Raw genomic sequence first — 23,100 nt, forward strand, 5'->3', positions numbered from 1 at the left:
ATTGGGTCATCAGCATCACATCTAAGCAGGCAGTTTAATTCATCACTGTCTCCTTAGGTTCGCCTGCAGCTAGCTTCAGGAGCTTTTCTCCTCACAGAGCTCTACGCCGACTGCGTCCAGATCTCTTTAGACCGCCTAAAGAGGGCCTCACCCTACACCCTGCATAGACGCAGCCTCAGCCCACCTTTCCGCTGCCCATCTCCCAGCGCTCCATCTTTGTCCTCGGCCGCTAAAACCCCCGCTAGTCATCATGTCACCTTCTCACCATCGTCCTGCTCCCTCGTCAAAACAAACGCGCCTCCTTTTCACCACACCCCAGACGACATCCCACTGATGCTGGAGCCAAGGCTTCGCAGAAGACACCTGTCCGACCGAGATCCTGTCACCTTGTCTCCGGACCTCCCCAGCTCCGAGGAAGGCTCCCTCGAGCTACCGAGCGGCAATTCGCCAGGCCTGAGCCACGGCCAAGCCGACAGCGGTCGCGGGTCAGAAACAGACATGTGTGAGGGCTCGTCGCTGGAGCTGGCCTACCTCCAAGTGAGCAGCCAATTGGCTCAAGATGACCTGGAGGGCTCGAGCTGGGCAACGGCAGTGGCCCTCGCTTGGCTGGAGCATCGCTGTGCCGGATACTTCATGGAGTGGGAGCTGCTGGCTGCAAAAGCGGACTTCTGGCTGCGAGGTCAGGAGCTGCCAGAGGGGATGGACCTGGCTGGGCTGAGGGGGGCCGCCAGACAGCTGTTTATGCTGCTGCGCCACTGGGATGAGAACATCAAATTCAACATGCTGTGCTATAACGCCAACAACATGTGAGACAATCACCTCTGGAAACTGAGCCAAATGCAAGTGCCATTATTGAGTTAAATCTGCCATTTTGTTAAACAATTCCGCTTTTATGCAGTTATCTTAAGAAATGGCCTCATCTTACTTTGCCAAATCATTAAGAGTCAAAGTTAAACAGTCCGTCCAATTTTGATATAGGAGCGCCAAATTTGTATAGTGGACTTTTTTGTTTGCAAAAATAAACTATAATATGGGAACTTGACTACTTGTGGTGTCCGCACAAAAAGGGAAACAAACAACCCCTGTTGTAAGTAGCATTTATATTTATTATAAAACGTCACATTTTTCACTTTTCTGTGTGTGCTGATGATCTGTGACATGTTCACCACAGCAGGACATGACATCGTCACAAGAAGCTGGCCTACAGTACTCGTACTTGGTAACTAAAAAACAGGAGTTGAGCTTATTCCTCACATGCTACACATTATTGCAGACCTGGGCAAATTATGTCCCGGGGGCCACACGCGGCCTGTTAAGCTTTTCAATCTGGCCCGCCGGACATTCCCAATTTTTTTTTAGATCTTTAAGATGGAAACTGTAGCTGCCATTATGATGTGCAGTAATGTTTTCAAATGACCGTAAGTCTTGAACTATACAAAGTATTTCAATGGTTGGAATCTGCGCTTTTGCATGATATACTAGTTACTATGGTAATCTAATTAGTTACTATGGTAATCTAGGTCACAGCAGCTCAGACGAGGCACTAGGCATTGTGGGTGGGGAGCGTTTCTGTCGGACAGACGCGGAAGGAGATTTTTACAACAAAGTTCTAAAGCTTAGTGATATATCAGATTGTAGGTGGGGTTTTTTTTTACCCTTCGCATTCATATTTCGCTGTTTGTTGCATTTGTGTTGCGTTTCGCATGATTGTAAAATATGTCGATGGAGAGGGGGTGTGACTGTCATATGTTGTCAATATTCAATGTTTTATGCTTCATAGTTAATATTGTAAATCCCACATTCTTTATTTTCATGTACATTCTGGGTGTCTCATTCAGTAAAAAAATTCAAAATTCCATTCCGTTTTTTCAGGCGGTCTGTCATAACGTTTTTAGCTTTTAATCAGACATTATTGTGAGGTTTTGTTAGTGTTCCTAAAAATCACATATACTGGCTCCCAGACACATTTTTTTCTCAAAATTTGCTCCCCACCCCCCAGAGTCAAATTAATTGCCCAGGCCTGCATTATTGGGTGCTTTGTGGAATATTGAGAGAAAACCTCACTATGCTGCTGTGTTTCTAACAAAGGGTGTTATGTAAATATAAGTTGTTTAAAAGATAGACTTACTGAAATTAGAAGATGACACATTTCTATATCCCAATGGATGACATACGTTTCATCACATTGTGTTAAATAGAAAATCACCTCATTGTGTCATGTGCCACCAAACAGTATTGCCTTGCAGTGACACCAACATTACTTGATGTGTTTTCTTGATAATACACGTGTATTTTGCTTTCAGTACACTTAATTCTACACCGGGCATTCATTGTTTTGGATAATACAAATACTAATTGGTATTGTGACAAAACCGGAGAAACCATTCCTCTCTTCATAGTGGCAACAGCTGCGTGTTTCATGTGTGCAGCTGTCTCCGGACCCTACCTTAGCTTCCTTCACTTTTTAGCACAAAGCTAAGACGCCAATAATGGCTCCTTGAGAGTCTACCCCATTGCCGGTCTCTCTATGCTAAGGTTCAGAGAGTGGATGGCGCCTCAGCAGCTTTCACCCAAATACACTCCTACGTGTACCACGTCTCATTGGCATTTGTCCTTGACAGGTGCTTTTGCCTGCGTTTCAGCTGGTCCTGCTTGGTGCAGGGGCGGAGCTAACCACAGACAGAGCAGAACGATGAGGTGACACACGTGGAGGGCTATGGAGCTGCTGCAAGTCGAGGGGTAGGTGTTCCACGAGAGCTCAATAAGACCCAAGATCAGGACCCTAAAGATACAACAGCACAGTTTACCTGTATGCATCTCATCTTGCTTAATGTTGCATCATTGGAATTACCTGAGGAGGTGGGCCATCTTTTTCACTCCTCGACTCCACAGCACGTAGGGCAGCGTGTGGAAGTACCACACGTAGAACTGGTAATGCAACGAGCGGCTGAAGCACATGCCAATGAAGTTGGAGGTAAACAGAATGAGAACGATCTGTAATTGGCTGTTAAGGTAGGACAGAAACTACGGAAAGCCAAACGATTGCTGATGTTCCTAAAGGATATGGTTGACAGTGGTTTTCTGAACTGGGACTTTCCTCTTGCCTGGTTCCTTGAAAAGTTCAAATGGGCTTTCTCCTTGCCTGAAAAGAAGAGAAAACACACTTATTTACCATATTGTAACCACTGCCTATTTCTATCTATAGGTGTACATACAGTCCAACCACTCGGAGGGGTCAAACGTTTGGAACTGATTGAAGCAATTAGAGCCGCTACTCATTAGGGCTGTCTTTTACTAAGGATTTTCAAAGTATGTTCTGATTAGTTAGATTTTGCCCATACTTTACGATCCGTCGAATTTATGGCATTATTGTTTTTTAAGCGAGAACAGATTGTTATATTGGCTGCTCAATAGATGTCAGTAACATCACACGGATGTACATTAACTCGGTAAACAAAGGAAGAAAAATAGTCAGAACTTGAAGGTAGTGACCCTTTCTAAGTTACTTTAATAAATGTGAAGTAATAAATTAAAGAGAAAAATAACATGTAAGCATGAAATATGCCAGTCTTGGCAGAAGGGGACTGTGAGGAGGGTTGGGGTGGAAGGGATAGGTTACTGTTTAAGAGTCTTACCTGTTTCACTCTCGTTTGTTTAAATCAGACCTGGGCAAAATACGACCCGAGGGCCACATGTGGCCCATTAAGATTTTCAATCTTTTAATCAACATCAAAACTGTCGCTGCCATTATGATGTGCAGTGCTGTTTTTAAATAACCGAAAGTCGAACTATAGAAAGTATTTCAATGGTTGAAATCTGCGCTTTTGGGTGTTATACAAGTTATTACGGTATTTTACGTCACAGCAGCTCAGACCAGGAACAAACCAGAGCAGCCAGCCCCAAACGTGTGTCAGAAACAGATGCGGAAGCAGATTTTTGAATGATAATATATCATACTGTAGGTATTTGTTACATTTTTTTTTGCTTGATTGTAAAAGCTGTCTTATCGAGGAGCTGGTCTGAGAAGTAAAAGATGTTCAAATGTTGTTAATATTCAGTGTTTTATAGTTCATAGTTAATAATGTAAATCCCACTTTCTTTATTTGAATGTACATTTTGGGTGTCACATTCAGTAAAAAACTGTAAAATTCCATTCTGTTTTTTTGAGGTGGTCTGTCATGTTTTTAGAACTCTATCAGACATTGTGACTTTTGGTATTAGTGTTCCTGAAAAAAGGGACCCAAACACACATACTGTACAGCAGATTTTTACAGCTAAATGTGTATATATCATTTATACACACATATACATTGGCCCCCCCCAGACACTTTTTTCTATCTCTCAATGTGGCCCGAGTCAAAATATTTGCTCAGCTCTGGTTTACATAGTGGAAACTGCTCGCTAACTTTAACTTTATCAGAAGGTACAACACTCCCTCGACTTGCTTTCTGTTTCATGTCTCACTTAAACTGCTCCCGCTGCAACCTGTGTTAGCTAGGAACATTAACATTACACTTTGACTACGTTTACGCTGCAGGCAAAAGTAGACCAAATCTGATTTTTGAAGTAGGTTTTTTTTTTTCCATCTGACTATTTAGTTTATAAGTAAAATATGATCTTTGTCAATCTCCAGTATAAACACACACAGGCCCCAATGTGGCTTGATGTCACTTGCATGTGCAATTTGATAAAATGAAAACAAACAAAGTTGACTGTAAATGAACAAGGAAGGCGCTACTACACAAGAAAACATGGACGCCACAGATCAGCATTGACTATTCCAATACAATCCTACTTACACAACTTGTAGAGGCGCTGTAGAGTCATCTTCACATGACTATATTTGTGGTGAATAAATACGAGCGCTACAGTCATTTTGGTTTTCGTCAGTTAGTGTAATTCAACAGCAAGTGTCATGCAAGTGATGTTCCCCTATTTATTGCTAGTGTGACAAAAGTGACTCTTCTGCCGAGTATTCCCTCACCTTTTCCAGCGACGAAGAGCAAAGAGCAGCAGGGTCAGCAGGTGAGCTGCCAACAAGACAAAGTGGAAGTAGCGGTTCAAGAAGAGCCACTCAGGCAGGAAGCGCCAGTTGACCGTCCACTTGAACATAAACTGACGCCCCAGGTCAAAAGCCCGACTCACGTAGCCGACATGGTTCTCCAGGAGGAAAGGCAAACCCAACAAGAGCTGTAATACATCAGGACAAGTTAAATACAATGCAAGTGTGAACCAGTGGATATTATTTACCTGTATGTTTGCACAAAGAGCAAGTTTAGGGATCATCCTGATTAGACCGAACTCAGACAGCAGGAGGAAAAGTAGTCCAGGAGCAAAGAGGAGCACGTTCATTTTCACAGACACTGCTAAACTGTCAGAAAGAGAGGAAGACTGTGCCGTTATTTTAAAAAAAACTAACTCATTCAGATCACAGCGAGGCATCTCGCAAGCAGACGTCTTCACAGGAGCCCACACTTGCCTGTAAAGGCCACAGCCAAGGGACCAGTGACCATCAATGAAGAGGTTAACAGCGGCGAATAACAGCATCATGGCCACTGGGTCATTGAACAGACGCAGCACGAAGATTGAGTGGATCCGATAGGAGGCACAACACATGAAGAAGAACACATACGGAGGAACCTGTGGGACGAGGAGGACTTTAAGAAACACAACTTGGAGAATAGACAGACACTATTGTGATGTTGGCGATGAAGAACCTCCAGCTGTTCTAAAATGCTACTGCTTGGACTCAGAAGAACTCAATTGATGTTAGAAACAATCATCAATTTTATGACCTTAAGGCTGGATTATTTTGAGTTTATATTTTCGGACTGTTCTAGCAAGCCTTTAAGGACCCTCCATCACAGAGGACTGAGCAAGACTGCGGAAAACTTTGGGAAGCAATGATTCAATTCGTTTTTCAAAGACACACTTTTTACAAATAGATTTTTAAATAGCTACAACAAAGTTTATGTTAATGCATGGGGGGGGATTTTTTTTTTTTTTTTTTTAATTTTCATAAAGAAATACAATTATGTGTGCTTACGGACTGTATCCCTGCAGACTGTATTGATCTATATTGATGTATAATGTATATATTGTGTTTTTTATGTTGATTTGATTTTAAAAAATATATAAAAAACACAAACTGACCTTTTTGGTGCGGCAGTATACTCTGAAGACCAACAGTAGCGTGATGAGGTAGAAGACCGCAAAAATATACTGGCCCAAGCGGATGTTGGCCCCGGAGCTAGTGATGTAGTACAGAGCAGTGAAGATGTACACAAAGCCAGCTGGATACCTGCAGTCAGAAAATCATTATTTACACATTATTTTAGACTATGTTTACACAGCAGGACACAGTGGACCAAATCTAATTTTAGATTGAAGTAAAATGTGATCATCAGACTCCAGTATAAACGCACACAGGCCCCAATGTGGCCTCGACATCACTTGCATGCGCAGTTCAATAAAGTAAAAACAAAAAGGAAGTTGACCGGAAGTGAAGTGACCCCGAACAACAACAAAAGAAGAAGGACGTACACGGCCCCGTTTGTCTGCTCAATAGACGACCAATACAATGTGTAACTTTCCATGTCTCTACTCTGGACGTTTAAAAAAAATAGAACTCTTGACTGCGGAAAACTTGTTTTGAAAACACCGTTCATCTTCTGTCGTCGTCATTGTTGTTGTTCCAGGTCACTTACAGACGAGGATACGTAAAAGAGACACTGAGTATGTGCAATTGACCCAATGTCAAACATTGAACAGGCAATAAAGAAAATAATTTTCCAAATGGTTTAATTACCATTTTCAAAAACATCAATGAAATAGGATAATGGATAACGGATAACAATCATTTGTCATATCAAACCGAAAAACGGGGAAAATTGATTTTTATGCGAAATTATTTTGAAATTCCAAATGAAAAATGGATGGCCGCGACGTACACGGTACCAAAAACAACTGCAGGACGAGGAAGAAGAGAATTGCAAAAAGGCAAAGTGATATTTTTGACGTAAGCTGACGTAAAAGTCGCAAAGAGGTCGCATTGCCGTTTAGACTGCAGTCACATTTTGGAAAGATCCTATTCCAAAAGGATTCCGACTACCTCCTGATGTGACCCAAATCTGATGCGAAAAGATCAGATCGGAGGCACTTACTAGTGTTCAGACTGGCAAAAAATATCAGATCTGGGTCACTTGAGGGCAAAAAAAATTGTATTTGGTGTACAGCCTAAACGGAGCCTAAATTCTCTTTATGCTTGGCCAGAACTTACACCAAGGGGCCCGTGTCTCCTTTAAGCTGGGTGTAGTCATAGGTACCATTGATGACTCCTTCCACTTCATCCATGTAGGCTTTCCAGTCAATTTCAGTGTCTGCAAGATGCAAATTAATTCGTTTTTACAATTTTTTTATTTTATATTCTACATATACAACTTTATATGCTATATAACATCCGTACCGAGGATGTCGTTGTGGCTTGTGCAGCCCTTTGAGACACTTGTGATTTAGGGCTATATAAATAAACATTGATTGATTGACATTGATTGAACACAATGGTCATTGGCATAAATACAGTATTGATCCATGGCTGCTTATTTTAATAATCGTAGACATTCATTTTAATATAGGGATACACTAAAAATATTTTAAAAAAATACACTTTCTATGCTATACCATTAAAACAATTTATAGGTGGCTGGGGGGAAAAAATTACAAAAAGTATGTCTACATTTTAACTCTTGAACCGGACCAGCAATGCTATGCATGTGCTGCAAATTCCATTTGACAGGTGGTTGTCTAAAATGCTTGCTAACGCTAACCTTGTGGCATTCACTTACGTCCACCAGAGGGGCAGATAGCCATAGCATGCTAACTAGCCTCAAGGCTACTTACATGCTACTTTCTGAATGACCCACACATTGATGCCGATCTCCAGAAGCCACAACACGGACACCACTAGAAAGGTGTACTCCGTCTTGAACAGGACTAAATGTTTATCCTGCCACAGCGAGTGAAGCGTCGTCCGTAGGATAGACGTGGAGGCAGGAGGCTTTTTCCTCACTCCCGCCATTGCTGCGGAGCTGACACTCAAGAGACATGCGCAGTCGAGCGGTCTAACTTTATCCGTGACGTAAAGAGTCGACCTGTGTCACGTGACAGAGTCAACCACGCACTGTATAACAAATGTGGTTTGTTTACAGAGTGAACTTGCCTTGGTACATCACAGTGTGGCGTTAGTACCCATAAAAATAATCATTTTTAAACTTTGAGTTGTTATTGTTGGTAATTTATGATTACTTTTTAGACTGGTTCTGAAGTTAATTTGACACTGAATTTCACACATATTTTTACGTGATTGTGTATTGAAGGTTTCCATTCCAAACAACAACTTAAGTTGTTATTGTTGTTATTAACAACAATTGTTGTTAATATCTTGAACCTAAACTGTAAAATATGTATTGTATGGAGGCTGTCTTATAATTGACAATAGCCACAATGCACTTTGTATGCTGTGAAGATAGTTTTTGCACAGAATAAGACTTGCTTCAGAACTAACAAAGGTCTTAACTCATTCTCCTTCTATGCCACATCAATATGGAATGCACTCCCAACAGGTGTAAAAGAAAGCATCTCTATCGTCCTTCAAAACCGCACTAAAAGAACACCTCCAGGCAACTACAACCCTAAACATAACACCCTCCCTTACACATAATACCTCTTCGGATTGTAAATAATCAAATGTAAATAATCAAATGTAGACACTTTTTCTTATACTTTCTGATCTCTCTCTATGTCCACTACACATCCTACCAAGTCAGTCCTACACTGTTTCAAGGTCCATTTCTCTGATGATGCAATTATTGATGTTGATGACTGAAGTGTTGATATACCAACCAAACCTAGCACCCCCCCCCCCCCCCCCATATCCCACACCCTGGATTGTAAATAAGGTAAATAATTCAATGTATATACTCTGATGATTATCTTATGTGATGACTGTATTATGATGTTAGTATATATTTGATAGTATATATCTGTATCATGAATCAATTTAAAAGGACCCCGGCTTAAACAAGTTGAAAAACTTATTCGGGTGTTACCATTTAGTGGCCAATTGTACGGAATATGTACTTCACTGTGCAATCTACTACTAAAAGTTTCAATCAATCAATCAATGCTTGTGAATGAAAAAGGTCCTTACGTGTTGGCAGTTGTTGTTGCCTCAGGTGTCAGGTGCAACAATTTGACAGCAGAGGGAGACAGCCTCCTATCTCACACTGCTGTTAAAAGCTCTTGGTAAACTAACATCTGCAGTTTTTCCTCAAGAATTTTGTAAATCCTGCAAATCAATATTGATAATGGTGACTGTGCAACAGTGTGTAATAGCCATCTCGGTCCTTTTGATTTCTGTCAAGATAAGATCTGCTTATTTAATTATTGATTTTTCTGTTAATTTCAAAAGATTCATATTTTTTACATGATTTCCATAGGCCTTCTGTGATGTTTCATTGCAGTAGGTACTGCAGCATATGTAACGCAATAGTTGTGTCACCCACTTCTTGTTCAAAACAATGAGCGTGAGAGGTGGGGGGTCTGAACTCAAAACATGAAGCCCTTCAGAGAACTCAGAGGGGAACTCTCAGAAATATTTTGCAACGGTTAAGGAAGTTGTGATGACGTCACTTTTTTTTTTTTTTTTTGCTTGACTCCTCCCCTCACCCTAATTTCACCTGCTCCCCAGCCATCGCGTTTACATTGCTGCCGAGATTGAATTTCGAACTAGCCTAAATAACAACGGCATATCCTTCTTTACTGCATTTATAAACACTCGCTTGTGTTTTCTTCCCAAAGTTTTGCTACATTGTGGTTTAATGTTGAAATGTGTGCTGCGTTCGCCTGTAAAAGTCGAGTTTGTTTGCAAACAAAAGCCAGCCACGTGGAGAACCTGGGCTACCTGGGAAGTGTAGTTTTCAAATAGGCGTGGAAAACGCGCTAACACGACGTGTAAACAACATTACCCACAATGCACCAGGAACACCAGCTGAGTGCGAGCACTGGGGCAGGAACTTTTTTTGTGTCAAGTATAAATAGGTTCTGTGTTTACAGTTAGCTAGATAGAGCTCTTTGTTGTCGCTTCACATTTTTTTGTCAAAATGTACGGACTGAGCAACAGCTTATTTTCCGTCCCTTAATTCCTTCAGTAAAGTTATTTAAAACTATATCCAAACACCCTTTTTTGCCAGAAGACACTTTTTTTTTTTTTTTTTAGCTTTCCCACCCGAAAGCGTCCTTTGGAAAACTTCCTGAGGTAATACTTGTGTTTTCTTAACTAATTGTGCTCTGTGTATTGTCATTTTTAAGTAATAATGTTCAAATATTTGTCGTGAAAACAACAAAACAGCGCTAATGTGAGCGGTAATGTGTTGCCCCTGGCCTAACGGTCGGCAAAGAGACATGTTGTCGCCTTTGTTTACGACAGGCACGTTTCCTGTATTGCAATGATACACCAACTGCACCATTGAACCGTTACATAAAACTATTTTTTTTTCAGTGTAAAATTAATCTTTTCAATATGTTTGATTTAAAAATATGTGTACATGATTTTTATATAATGTTAATTACATCACAGTTAACACTAGAATAAGTAGCACAACTGTCCACAACTGATTACATTTTAATCCGATTTAACATGAATATGTATTGTACTTGGTGTTAAAATATTGTTTTTATTATTCATAATACCGGTATGCTTTGTCAGATGTCCGCTGTGGCCAAACCAGTCCTCAGGTCTTGATGAGGCGCTTTGTTGCGTGCTGTTGGCAGGTTTACTGTACTTACATACGCGCATGTAAAAAGACTGTTTTGAACATTAGCCAAAGTTTAAAAATAGCTTGAAATAAATGAACTTACCCCTCTAGCTTTAATCATCTGCTGGCTGTTGTCTGAACGAATACTTCATATTGAGTCATATTGTCATATTGAGGTCAGAATATTTGTGACCTTTCCATAGCCTGGGGGTCAGCAATCCGCGGCCCTTGAGCCGCATGCGGCTCTTTAGTGCTGCCCAAGTGGCTCCCTGGAGCATTTTTTAAAAAGGATGGAAAAAGATGGGGGGGGGATATTTTTTTTGTTTTAGTATGTTTGTGTGTATGCTTCACTGATGAGACTATTTGGTGAACATCGTTTTGTCGTACTAATTTTGGCGATTCTTGAACTCACCGTAGTGTGGACTGTGACGCAACAGTTGGTTTACATGTGAAATCTTCCACTCCTTCCTTGTCTCATTTTATCCACCAAAAGTTTCATGCTGTGTGTGAATGCACAAAAGTGTGCTTTGTTGATGTTATTGACTTGTTGGAGTGCTAATCAGGCATATTTGGTCAGTGCAGACTGCAAGATAATCAATGCTGCCATGCTATTTAGGTTAGCTGTATGTACGTATTGCATCATTATGCCTCATTTGTAGGTATATTTGAGCTCATTTAATATCCTTTACTTATATCCCCTTTGTATGTAATTGAATTTTGCATGTCTCATGACACATTATCTGTATGTAATATTCGCTGCATTTCAGATAGTTGTTTGTGCGCTATGTTGTTCCAGACCACAGCAAACATTACCTAACTTGCCAAAGATTGTAATAAATTTATTAATAGAAGACAGCCTGCTGTTTCCTTTAACTTGGACACACACATCTATACCTTTTGGACATTAAAAAACAGTAATTTCCAGGAGTTATCTCACCTTCTGAGTAGCCTCTGATATACTAATGGTTTCTAATGTTGTAAAAATGTGTAGAATACATTTCAACATTTCTGTCAATCAAGATTTGCTTCAGCCTGCGACACATACTTATTTTGATAGTAGGCTATTATAGTTAATATAGACACTTACGTCATGTGTTGCCTTCATTATAACACTTATATACGGATTTTCATTTTTTGCGGCTCGCAACAGATTTGTTTTTTGTAATTTTGGTCCAATATGGCTCTTTCAATGTTTTTGGTTGCCGACCCCTGACATGGCCCATGTAAATTGGAAATCTGTAAATGTGGCATAACTTGTGAGACGTCTTGTCTTATTCAACAAAACCTATCATCAGCTATGAGAAACCCACGCTATGGTACTACTTTTAAGGGAAGCATTATTATTCTGCTTTGAAATAGGAGTTCAGAACATTCAGATGTTCTCTTGTCATATGTAACATAAACAATGGATTGTTAGTTTTCCCCGTAATCAAATAAATTAAGTCAAATGTCCATCCATATGTGGCATAGTGAATGGACAAAAGACACTAAGTGGTATTACAGTTTTTGTACTGCTTTGAGGAATAAAATATCTAACTTATTTTGTACTTTTGACTCATTTACGACTTTTTTGTTACTTTAAGTCTAAATATTAGAGGGACAACGGATGGATAGAAGATTTTGGATCAAAATGGATCTCCTTGTGTGTTGTCATTGAAGCCCCGGGTCCAAGTTGTCCATACTGTGTCCACGCCTGCGCGCTTTTACTGTTGTTTACGTGCACTGTACGAGTGAATCCCTGCCCCCACCTCTTAAAAAAAACCTGACTGACAACGGTTGCTCAACCTGTCTCCCGCCTCTTTCCGTCTCCTGTCTCATGGAGACCATTGTGCCTGGGGGCACAACTGTTTGGTGTCAGGGTGATGAGCTATAGTATATGACATGTAAACACTGTAACAGAGATTCCTTTTGAAAACAGTAGTTCCCCAAACAGAATTAAAATTGATGTAAAGCTTTTGAATGTCAACCATCTGTCACTCATTCTTGTGGTTTTTATATATAAGTGCTTTGTTTGCCTATGGTGAGTGTTGTCAGTTTTACCAGTGATTCAGTCAGGTTGCTATGTTCTGTGTACACTTCATTAGATACACCTGCATAATCGTCACCTTTACAAAGACAAAAATGCCCAATTTTCATTAAAACTGTCAGAGATGTATTAATTTAACAGTGAACACATTATACTTAGAGATTTTCATTATTGTTTTTTTAATCATATAATGACATTAAGGTAACCAAACTTCAGTATTAGTTACCCATATTATAACAGTTTAGACCAGGGGTGTCAAACTCATTTTAGATCGGGGGCCACATGGAGAACAATATTCTCCCAAGTGGGCCGAATGGTAAAATCACGGCACGATAACTTAAAAATAAAGACAACTTAAGATTGTTTTCTTTGTTTAAAAATAAAACAAGCACATTCTGAAAATGTGCAAATCATAATGTTGTTGTTTTTTTACAGTTATATATTTGCGGTTAATAGTATTCTATCTTTATATGTCGTTATTTATATTTCCTGAATACATTATGTGATAATGTTCATCAGTCAACGCATTGTTGTTCATTTTCAATTTATCAAGATGAAAAAATTACATCAAAATCAAATTACAGTATGTTATTTATGTAGTTTGATCATTTTTCTCGACTGATGTACTAACATGTGGTTTATTTTGTACATATGTAGCATCATCTACAAAGATAAAAAGAATTGCTATTGCGACATCCAGTGGACACATTTAGAACAGCTGTTTCTTTCATTCAAAAATTTCAGGTAAATTTTTATACTTAGCAAACTCATCCCGCGGGCCGGATAAAACCTGTTTGCGGGCCTGAACGGACCCTCGGGCCGTACGTTTGACACCCCTGGTTTAGACCTACAACATTGCTCACTAAAACTAATAAATCATATTTTACTATTATATAACATGTATTTATCATTATGATATTTAAATATAAAACTATAATTTCATTTTTTTTTTAACACTGAATAAAATGTTCTAGATCAGGATTTTCACATTTAAAACTACATCAGAGCTAAGGATGGGTACATTTCACATTTAAACCGATATGGTGCCAATTCCTATTATTTGGGAATCAATACCACCACTCATCAGTACCAATTTTTGGTACTTTTGTGTGTGTTGATAAATGTTAATTGTTTAATAATAAAATCATGTTTTAATGCAACATTAAAATGAGCTGATAATGGTAACTGTGCTGTCCAGTTGTTGTATCTTGTTTTCTTACTACGGTCTCATTTGCAAGGATTATATAGTTGCATTTCTAAGATGTTAGAAACAGTGGTGTATGGAGTGGACTAAGGGGTGTTGCCTAGTCAGGAAGTAGTCTTTGTCATGAAGCTGAATGTGCCAGTCTAGTCCTATGTCGTGCCCAACAATGTGTTTATACTGAAAGTATTGTACTTTTTACAGTACACACCAGCTGTTTGATTGTAACATGCATCTTGGTTGTGGTTTTTGATGACTAATTTTGGAGGTGTTGAAATCTTCATGTAAGATCCCTTATGCGAATCAGAAGCATGTCTATGGTAAAGCCAACGTAAATTAGCATTAAGCTAGCGCATTTTGGAATTACTGTGTGTTCGAGCATTTTCAATCAGGTATACTTGCTTTTGTGGCATTGAAAGTTGCAACATTATATAAAGGCCGTTTCGCTGAGTCTTGAGGCTTGAGTGCTTGTGTCCCTGCCAAGTGTTTGAACTGGTGATTAGTCTGCAACTGGACGTGACGTCACGAGTAACAAAAGGTATTAAAATATGGCTTTTTAAATTTCACATCGGTGCCTATAAAAGTGCCAAATTCAGTACCCATTCCTAATTACAGCCTGAAAACAAATTTTCTAGAGTTTTTTTTGCTTAATTTCCCATTTCAACATGACTGAAGCCAACTTAAAATATGTTTTTCGTCATTATTCCCAAGATGCTGCACCTCCCACTAATGGAGGCCCTGATCACATGTTGCAATCCCCTGTTCTCCTGTTTATGCTCGGGATTATCAGGGTGCTTTAGAATGTTGCAAAATAGGGCACTTTTTAAAAATAGTCCAAAAAAAAATTATTAATATATGAATAATAACTGCTAACAATAACAATAAAACCAAAAAAATTATAAACGCGACTTATAGGTTTTTATTGATATTGCAGTATATGAATAATATGGGTCTTAACTGTCTCAATTGTTTTTACAAGTGTACTTAAATACTTTTCTGGTTAACGTTAATGCTTTTTCATGCACTTTTCTGACACTGCTATAACAATCATGTAAATCGTCTAATGATACATCCATGTTTTCAAGCTATCTTGAGGTTCCGAGGTGTCCATTGAAGGCTGCAGTCATGGTGTTGATTCTGGGCAGACGGATGAACAGGGAGGACACTGGTATCAGAGACTCACCAGCTGTCAAACGCAAGGTGTATTGAAAAGTCTATTTGTCTTTTAAAGGCTTTGTTTTCTAAATCCAACCCAATAATTGGTTGTTTCTTCAGGTATTTGAGGTTGACTCCAAGACCATAGCGAGCCAGGATGTGTTGGACTTCTGCTCTGGCTCCTCCCACTCCGATGGCATCCTGCAGGTGTTCAATGAGTTCCGCGACTGCCGCTTGTTCACAGACGTGGTGATCAGCGTTCAGGGTCGCGAGTTCCCTTGCCACCGCGCCGTGCTTTCCGCCTGCTCTTCTTACTTCAGAGCCATGTTCTGCAATGATCACAGAGAGAGCCGCGAAATGCTGGTGGAAATCAACGGCATTCTGTCCGAAGCCATGGACTCTTTCCTCACCTACGTTTACACTGGCCGCGCAAAGATCACCACAGAGAACGTCCAGTTCCTCTTTGAGACCTCCAATCTCTTCCAGATCGCAACGCTGCGAGATGCCTGTGCAAAGTTCCTGGAGGACCAGCTGGACCCGTGCAACTGCCTGGGCATCCAGCGCTTTGCCGACGCTCACGCCCTCAAGCAGCTGGCCAGCCGCTGCCGTATTTACGCCCTCGCTAACTTCTCCGAGGTGGCTCAGCACGAGGAGTTCCTCGACCTAGGCATGGAGGAGCTGGAAGAGTACATCAACAGCGACGAGCTATCCGTCGGTAAGGAGGAAATGGTGTTTGAGGCGGTGATGCGATGGGTGTACAGCGGTGTGGAGCAGAGGAAGCCCATGCTGAAAGCGCTGCTGCACCACGTCCGTCTTCCGCTTTTGCACCCCAACTACTTCGTCCAGACTGTGGAGGGCGACCAGCTCATTCAGACCGCTCCAGAGTGCTACCATCTTCTACATGAGGCCAGACGCTATCACGTCCTGGGAAATGAGATGATGTCGCCCAGAACTCAACCACGCAGGTAATGTTTAACTATTGAAGTAAAAGCTGTCTAGAAAGTGAAACAAAAGCTATACAGTCGCGTTACAAATATTGCAGCTTCACCACAGTGCATATTTTTGGGGGGGATAAAGCATATTCTACATTTTGTTGGTCCGAAGGTAAGCATTTTCAAGCATAAAAAAGCTAAATAATATCCATACCACAGTAGTGTTGGGCACTAGAGGGGATCCAACCAATCAGAGCACGCTGTTCAGCATCATGGCCTCCGATTGGCTCAACCTCGGGCGACATTACTATATTGGAATAAAAGAGTGTCACTGTGACTAGAGTGTTATTTCATGTCGAGAGGGTTCTCGTAATATTGAAAGTTATGAATGATTCGTACTTTGCAGAAATTCTTTTTTTTAAGTTAAAGTTAAAGTACCACTGATAGTCACACATACATTAGGTGTGGTGAAATTACTCTCTGCGTTCGACCCATCCCTTTGTTTCACCCCCTGGGAGGTGAGGGGAGCAGTGAGCAGCAGCGGTGGCCGCGCTCGGGAATCATTTTGGTGATTTAACCCCCAATTCCAACCCTTGATGCCGAGTGCCAAGCAGGGAGGTAATGGGTCCCATTTTTATAATCTTTGGTATGACTCGGCCGGGGTTTGAACTCACGACCTACCGATCTCAGGGCGGACACTCTATCCACAAGGCCACTGATCACGGTCAATTAACAGCGATAAACGAGGGACGACTGTATTACAGCTCCATAGATGAGTAGCAGTGTGTACACTCAGTTTGCAGGTTTGACAAGCACATGCTCTTGCAGACTGGCCAATTAATATACTTAATTGCGATCGCTCCTCTATGACAACTGTCGCGGTTTTATAAAAGTATTCAAAATACGGTCTCCAAAGGAATGCAGAAGTCTAAACCAGTGGCGTGGTTGCTGCAATAATATAATGGTAAAGGGGAAACACTGGACAGATGGGCTGCTTACAGGAGACGTTTTTTTGAATATTTGAATAATTTTGACTTCTCATTTGTACAACTTATCATTTATAATCTAAATAATACCTATAGTGTATGTTGAGAAAAGCATTTAAAATGCTAACATTTAAATAAGACTGGGATGACAGTCTGTTATTTTTGTGCATTTTTGAAAAAATGTGTAGACAGGCCCCAAATTGAGTTGAAAAACTACCGGTATATTAAAATATAATTTATACAGGGATAGGGATGTAATGATTAACAGTATTAAGAATAACCGCGGGAAAACTCCCGACGGTTAGTATTACCATTTGAAATCCAAATTATCGAAAATCCTTGATTGATAACGGCACACTGATAAACTCACAAACTGAATGGCGCAAGCACAATAGCTTGAATGCTAACATGAAAACAAGAAGCATTCATGTCTTTCCCCATTAAGGAATGACACACCCCAATTTAAACTTATATAAACACTACTGTCTGAGCAACTAAGCTATTTAATTTTGCACATTGAACATACAAGATGTGCTCTCTGCGGACAGAGTGATCATTCTATACTCAGAGGAATATGAGGCAAGGGTGTTTATACGGTGTGTTTAAGGACCGCTGAACACGGTAGAATGCCACAACACACGACAGAAATAATAATGATATATTTTATTTGTTAAAAACTGAGCCATTAAAACCGATAAAATACTAAAACTTAAACACTATCAGTGAAGCAAAAGAAACACAAAACTTTCAAAATGTTGGATTTTCCAACAGTGTATTTATTTTAGTTATATAAAAAATGGTCAAAAGATTTCCGTGTGTGTCTAAGTACTTTTCGAGCACATTCAGCAATACTGCTGTAATACTGATATGTTGTGATGATTTTGAACTCTGCCACAGTGCCACCACCATAATTCACTGAACTCCTATTGAGCAAAACATGTGACGTTCATGGATGATGGACACAAAGAGAGAGAGAGGTCACAATCATCACATCACTATGAAGCAGGCCTGGGCAATTATTTTGACTCGCCAAATTTAGAGAAAAACATGTGTCTGGGGGCCGTTATGTCTGATTTTTAGGAACACTAATACAAAACCTCACACTAATGTCTGAATGCTAAAAACGTAATTACAGACCGCCTAAAAAACGGAATGGAATTGTACATTTTTTTACTGAATGAGACACCCAGAATGTACATGAAAATAAAGAATGTGGGATTTACATTATTAACTATGAAGGATAAAACACTGAATATTGACAACATATGAACGTCACACCCCCTCTCCATCGACATATTTTACTATCAAGCGAAATGCAACAAAAATGCAACAAACACAGCGAAATATGAATGCGAAGGGTAGAAAAACCCCACCTACAATCTGAAAAAAAATCTGATAAATCACTAAGCTTTAGAACTTTGTTGTAAAAATCTCTTTCCACGTCGGTCCCTGACACCCGCATTTTAGGCTTTGGAAACACTCCCCACCCACACTGCTTGGTGCCTCATCTGAGTTGCTGTGACTTAGATTACCATAGTAACTAATTAGATTACCATAGTAACTAGGATATAATGCAAAAGCGCAGATTCCAACCATTGAAAGACTTTGTATAGTTCAAGATTTACGGTAATTTGAAAACATCACTGCACATCATAATGGCAGCTACAGTTTCCATCCTAAAGTTGTAAAACAATTATTTGGGAATGTCCGGCGGGCCAGATTGAAAAGCTCAACGTGCCTTAATTTGCCCAGGTCTGCTATAAAGGGATGTCACTGTAAATGTTCTGAACTCCTGTTTCCATGCCAGTGTTATATTGAGCATATTAAGGCTTTACGGAGGCGATGCAATAGTGTGGATGTAGCCCCAGACAGCAAAGTAGTGGAGACTGAATCAACAGCAACTCTGCTGGTTTCAGCTAAGTAGTGCACTTTATTATGCCTTAGCTGCAAATTGATTTGGTAACAATCAAGACATTATTTTACCCAGCCCCCAATTAGAATGACTAGTAGTATACTAGTCATGTACTTGTATAATTCAACCATCATTTAACACAGATAGAAGTCGTTTAAAACAGCATTTGTACCCACAAATAATGTTATGATGTTTGATTGTTGTTGTTGAAAACAAACGGCTATTTCACCGTCTTGATGGAGGTCAGAGAGCGAGAGAGAAAACATGCTGACCTTTTGCTTGGCCAGAGGTTACAACTTCAACTTCTGGAAGTGTTGTTGTTCTTTTGTATGTGCGTGTGACAGAGCGACGGGGAGTGTTTTTGTGCCAAGGGTGTCTGCTAACATGTTGCTGAACAAGGAAGCAGGGCACGTTGATACACACTCTCTGAGAAGAAAAAAAGAATCTCAATAATAACATGATGCAACAAGCGACCACAAAGAAATGTTGAGTCTTGTACCTGCTGCCAATTCATCTATTCTCCATTCCGCTATGTTTTTTTTTTTGTTTCCATTTGTTTGATAAGACAAAGGCTTAGTGGCGCCGAGTGATGAGTCATTAATGAAATGTAAACCCTAGCACAGGGTGGGCAGCTGCACAGCACACAGCAGCTGCTCCATTGAGGTAGATGACCTGCTGTAACGGCTCATTAGGGACCATGCAAGTTTTTCATCTGATCAAATCTTTGTGCTGTGTATTTTAAGTGCATTGTGTTCGTATCCAGGCAGATCTGTTGAGAGCAGGCAGCCAAGTAGACAGTTGGTCCTCCAGTTTTTTTGCTGTTTGCCCGTGGGGTAGTGATCAATTATCTTCTGCTCATTCTCCCTCTGCTGTGCTCTTGAGGAAGCTTCCAGAACATCCAGACTGCGTCATGTGAATACGGTAGATAAATTAAGACGAGCCACGCCTAGTCTCATACATAATACATGCATGTCAAACCACACCGCCTACCTGCATTTTATTCCATGTTAAGAGCCAAATATGCTGGAAGCCGGATAAGCAATTTCCAGCTAAGTGATCACATGGACATGTAGTCATTATTCCCCATGTTTTGTTTTTGTTCATGATAGCAGCCCTTGAAACTTGAACTTTGACTGGAGATAAGTAAAGCTACTCATGTAGGATTTCTTCTAAAAAGTATTTATTAAGGGCAGCTGTTTGAAAAAGCAGGCTTTGCTACACATCCTAAAATAAGGCCTGGAATTAGGGATGGAAGATATGCCCTCAAATTTTGCGACTACTATATATCTCACGATATAGTATTTGTTTTGCAAATAATAATAAAGCCATTTTAAAATGGTTTACAAAGGCTCCTAATTTGGCTGCTGACGTATGCTGTAACTTATTGCACAATTTCTGGTTGTATTATTTTGTAATAACTACTAAGAATTTACTTGTTAGTTTACTACTTTTAATACGGTAGCTGGTTACTTTCTGTTGTAATACTATTGAAAATGTACTAAGCATATATTCTTCTGTTGTTTGGATACTTTTCATTAGTTTTGGGCGATACTACAAATTAGGGTATCAATCCAATACCAGGTAGTTACAGGGGCAGTAGTGGTCATACCCATGCTAATACATCACATTTTCAAGACTATTGAACGACAAAATCTTTTATCACAATTATAATCAGACAAAAACACAAGACAAGAGGTCTAACAATATCAAAATGATTTCTTACTATTGGCTTTGATTTAAATCCTTTGATTTTTGCCTTTACAGCTTCCTATGCCCAAGGACTGTAAACAACAACAAACTATTTTTTGATTATAAAAAAAATATTGATTTAACCACAGTAGTATCGACCATATACTGATACTATACTCTGTATCGTTACTGTTGATATTTCTATCGGTCCTCCCACCTCCTGTTAACATTTAAAAGCTGTAGCTTTGCGGCTAGCATTTCCTCCTACGGTGGTTAGTGTAGCATGTTTAGCTATTCTTTGTCCTTCAGTGATGATAACACTTGGAAGAAACATAGTTTATTTGCCGCCACGGAGGTGAAGTTTGTTGACTTAGAAGTAAGTGCCACTAAGCTCGCTAGCGGGGAGGCTACATTGCGTTGAGGACATGGTGGTTCACTTGTTGCTGTCAAATTTGATAAAATATGTTATCAACATACATTATCACAATAAAACGATAGTATTAACAGCTATATTGTTGACCAAATGTATATCATTTAACCCTACCTGGAACTTCTCTTCCTGCTCTAAGGCTGTCGTATGGGTTATGGGGTATCTGTATAGTTGGGTAAGGACAGAGATATAGTTTATATGTAAAAAGTACATGTAGCCCTTCTTGGAGCCACACACACTGTGGAGACAGGTGTGGACAAACAGCTCATTTGCATTAGAGTTACAGACACAAAACGTTGTGTTTAAAAGCTTGGGTTTTGGGCAATATACTCATGTGGAACTTAAATTGTAAAAATATTGTCTATATTATGGGACCTCAAGGTATAACTGCACTAACTAATGTGAGCAAACACAATGCTTCTCTCTTCTAGGTCGACTGGCTACTCTGAAGTTATAGTGGTGGTAGGTGGCTGTGAACGGGTAGGAGGCTTCAATTTGCCCTACACCGAGTGTTATGATCCAGTTACCGGCGAATGGAAGTCACTGGCCAAACTGCCGGAGTTTACCAAGTCAGAGTACGCTGTGTGCGCCCTCCGCAATGACATCCTGGTGTCCGGTAAGAACCCCACTGTGCTGCACCGTCATATTATAACACTGTGCCATCATAGGTTGTAGCAAAATCTAAACGTTGTAAATGACAATAGCAAACTGAAGCGTAATAATTCATATTCAAGGTATTTACTTTAGTTTGTAACTCTGTACTGTATATAGGGTCTTCCGCCTAGCCTCCTGTCTTGGGTTATATTTACCGTTGCAGCCGACTTGAACCTTGAAGCAAAATATGACAAAAACATCTGGATGCACTCTCCAGACTTCCGTTTTTGGCGCACTACATTCTCTGGTAGTCCGTCGGTAGGTCAGTCTGCAACTTAGAGGATATGCTTTTTATATGTTCGAATGTATTGATATCATTTGCAGTTTAATTTTTTTTGGCTGTTGGAACCTTACTTAGTGACAAACACACCGAAATTAGCATTACATAATTCACTGTAACTTAAGAGCCAACAATATTCTTATTCTCAATGTTTTTACAATGTGACATTTGAGGCGAAAGCTTTTTTTCCTTCTGAAATATGACCTATTTTGAATGTGCGTTCAAGGATAGGCCATGTACAAACATGCCCAGCATAAGCTGTAAACGTGTTTGAAAAGAAACAGCAGCAGTTGAAAGATGCAAATAAAGAGGAGAGGGGGGAGGTCTTTCCTTAAGCTGTCTGTTTATGCTCTCTTTTTATATGAGCTCATTGCCAAGTCCTCACGTGTGCACCGTCTATCTACCCTCAAGACGCTGCCTGGAAAAGTCAACACACTCCTCCTCCCTTCTCTTTGTCTCGCAGACTTACACATTCACTGACCCATTTTCATAACCACTCTTATCAACTTCCAACTTTACTTCACCCCAGTACACTGCCTATATGCCATCTCCTCTGTAACTGGAGTAAATAATGTTGTAGGGCACAGCTGCACTAAGCTGCAGTCTATTATAGCAAGTGTTTATCCAGAACTAGTCGTGCTTTCTCTTCCAGGACGACAACTCTTCACAGTCATTGCAACACTTTAAACCATGCACTTTATCAAACCCAACAACATTTGCTCATTTCAATATCTCAGTTGTGTAGCTCATACTTTGTAAATATAGTATCTCACTAAAGATAATCAGCATTTATTTAATTACAGTGTATTTTTTTAATGGGCATTGGTAGAGAAAATAAAGTTGGATATACTTTGGAATAGTCAGTGTACAGCTTGTAGAGCAGTGTAGATTTACTACCCACTGGGGTTGTACGGTATACCGGTACTAATAAAGTACCGCAATACTAATTGATTGAAATCGGTACTATACTGCCTTTGAAAAGTACTGGTACCGTTCTTTCATCTGAATGCAGCTGTGTGGT

The 23,100-nt window shown here is 40.0% G+C and overlaps 3 protein-coding genes across 3 annotated transcripts in view; 2 read left to right on the forward strand and 1 right to left on the reverse strand.

The window, feature by feature from the left end:
- The window catches only part of vwa5b2 (von Willebrand factor A domain containing 5B2), a 43,181-nt gene extending 42,046 nt beyond the window's left edge, over window positions 1-1,135 (forward strand). Inside the window, exon 22 of the mRNA XM_062022767.1 lies at window positions 58-1,135. Coding sequence (XP_061878751.1) covers window positions 58-810 — 753 coding nt within the window. The 3' untranslated portion in view covers window positions 811-1,135. The remainder of the gene's footprint in view (window positions 1-57) is intronic.
- On the reverse strand, window positions 1,067-8,112 carry alg3 (ALG3 alpha-1,3- mannosyltransferase). The gene is made up of 9 exons (XM_062022769.1): window positions 7,900-8,112; window positions 7,280-7,379; window positions 6,154-6,301; window positions 5,480-5,640; window positions 5,251-5,371; window positions 4,985-5,190; window positions 3,065-3,142; window positions 2,852-2,995; window positions 1,067-2,782 (listed from the first exon to the last, which is right to left on the reverse strand). The coding sequence occupies exons 1-9, from the start codon at window positions 8,075-8,077 to the stop codon at window positions 2,599-2,601; spliced, it is 1,320 nt and encodes a 439-aa protein (XP_061878753.1). The 5' UTR covers window positions 8,078-8,112; the 3' UTR covers window positions 1,067-2,598.
- Window positions 8,113-9,599: 1,487 nt separating this feature from the next.
- The window catches only part of klhl24a (kelch-like family member 24a), a 44,019-nt gene continuing 30,518 nt past the window's right edge, over window positions 9,600-23,100 (forward strand). The window contains exons 1-4 of the mRNA XM_062022780.1: window positions 9,600-10,315; window positions 15,127-15,241; window positions 15,317-16,161; window positions 21,577-21,761. Coding sequence (XP_061878764.1) covers window positions 15,167-15,241; window positions 15,317-16,161; window positions 21,577-21,761 — 1,105 coding nt within the window. The 5' untranslated portion in view covers window positions 9,600-10,315; window positions 15,127-15,166. The remainder of the gene's footprint in view (window positions 10,316-15,126; window positions 15,242-15,316; window positions 16,162-21,576; window positions 21,762-23,100) is intronic.

The sequence above is a fragment of the Entelurus aequoreus genome, linkage group LG16 (genome assembly GCF_033978785.1).
Source record: "Entelurus aequoreus isolate RoL-2023_Sb linkage group LG16, RoL_Eaeq_v1.1, whole genome shotgun sequence".
NCBI classification, from domain to species: domain Eukaryota; kingdom Metazoa; phylum Chordata; class Actinopteri; order Syngnathiformes; family Syngnathidae; genus Entelurus; species Entelurus aequoreus.

Excerpts from the sequence above, each read along its gene's own strand:
- alg3 (XM_062022769.1), bottom strand. The coding sequence starts at position 8,077 with ATGGCGGGAGTGAGGAAAAAGCCTCCTGCCTCCACGTCTATCCTACGG. Across the intron at positions 5,372-5,479 it reads CTTGGCTGTGGCCTTTACAG|TTTAGCAGTGTCTGTGAAAA; the intron begins GCAAGTGTGGGC and ends TCTTTCTGACAG. Across the intron at positions 3,143-4,984 it reads GCTCTTCGTCGCTGGAAAAG|GCAAGGAGAAAGCCCATTTG; the intron begins GTGAGGGAATAC and ends TCTTCTTTTCAG.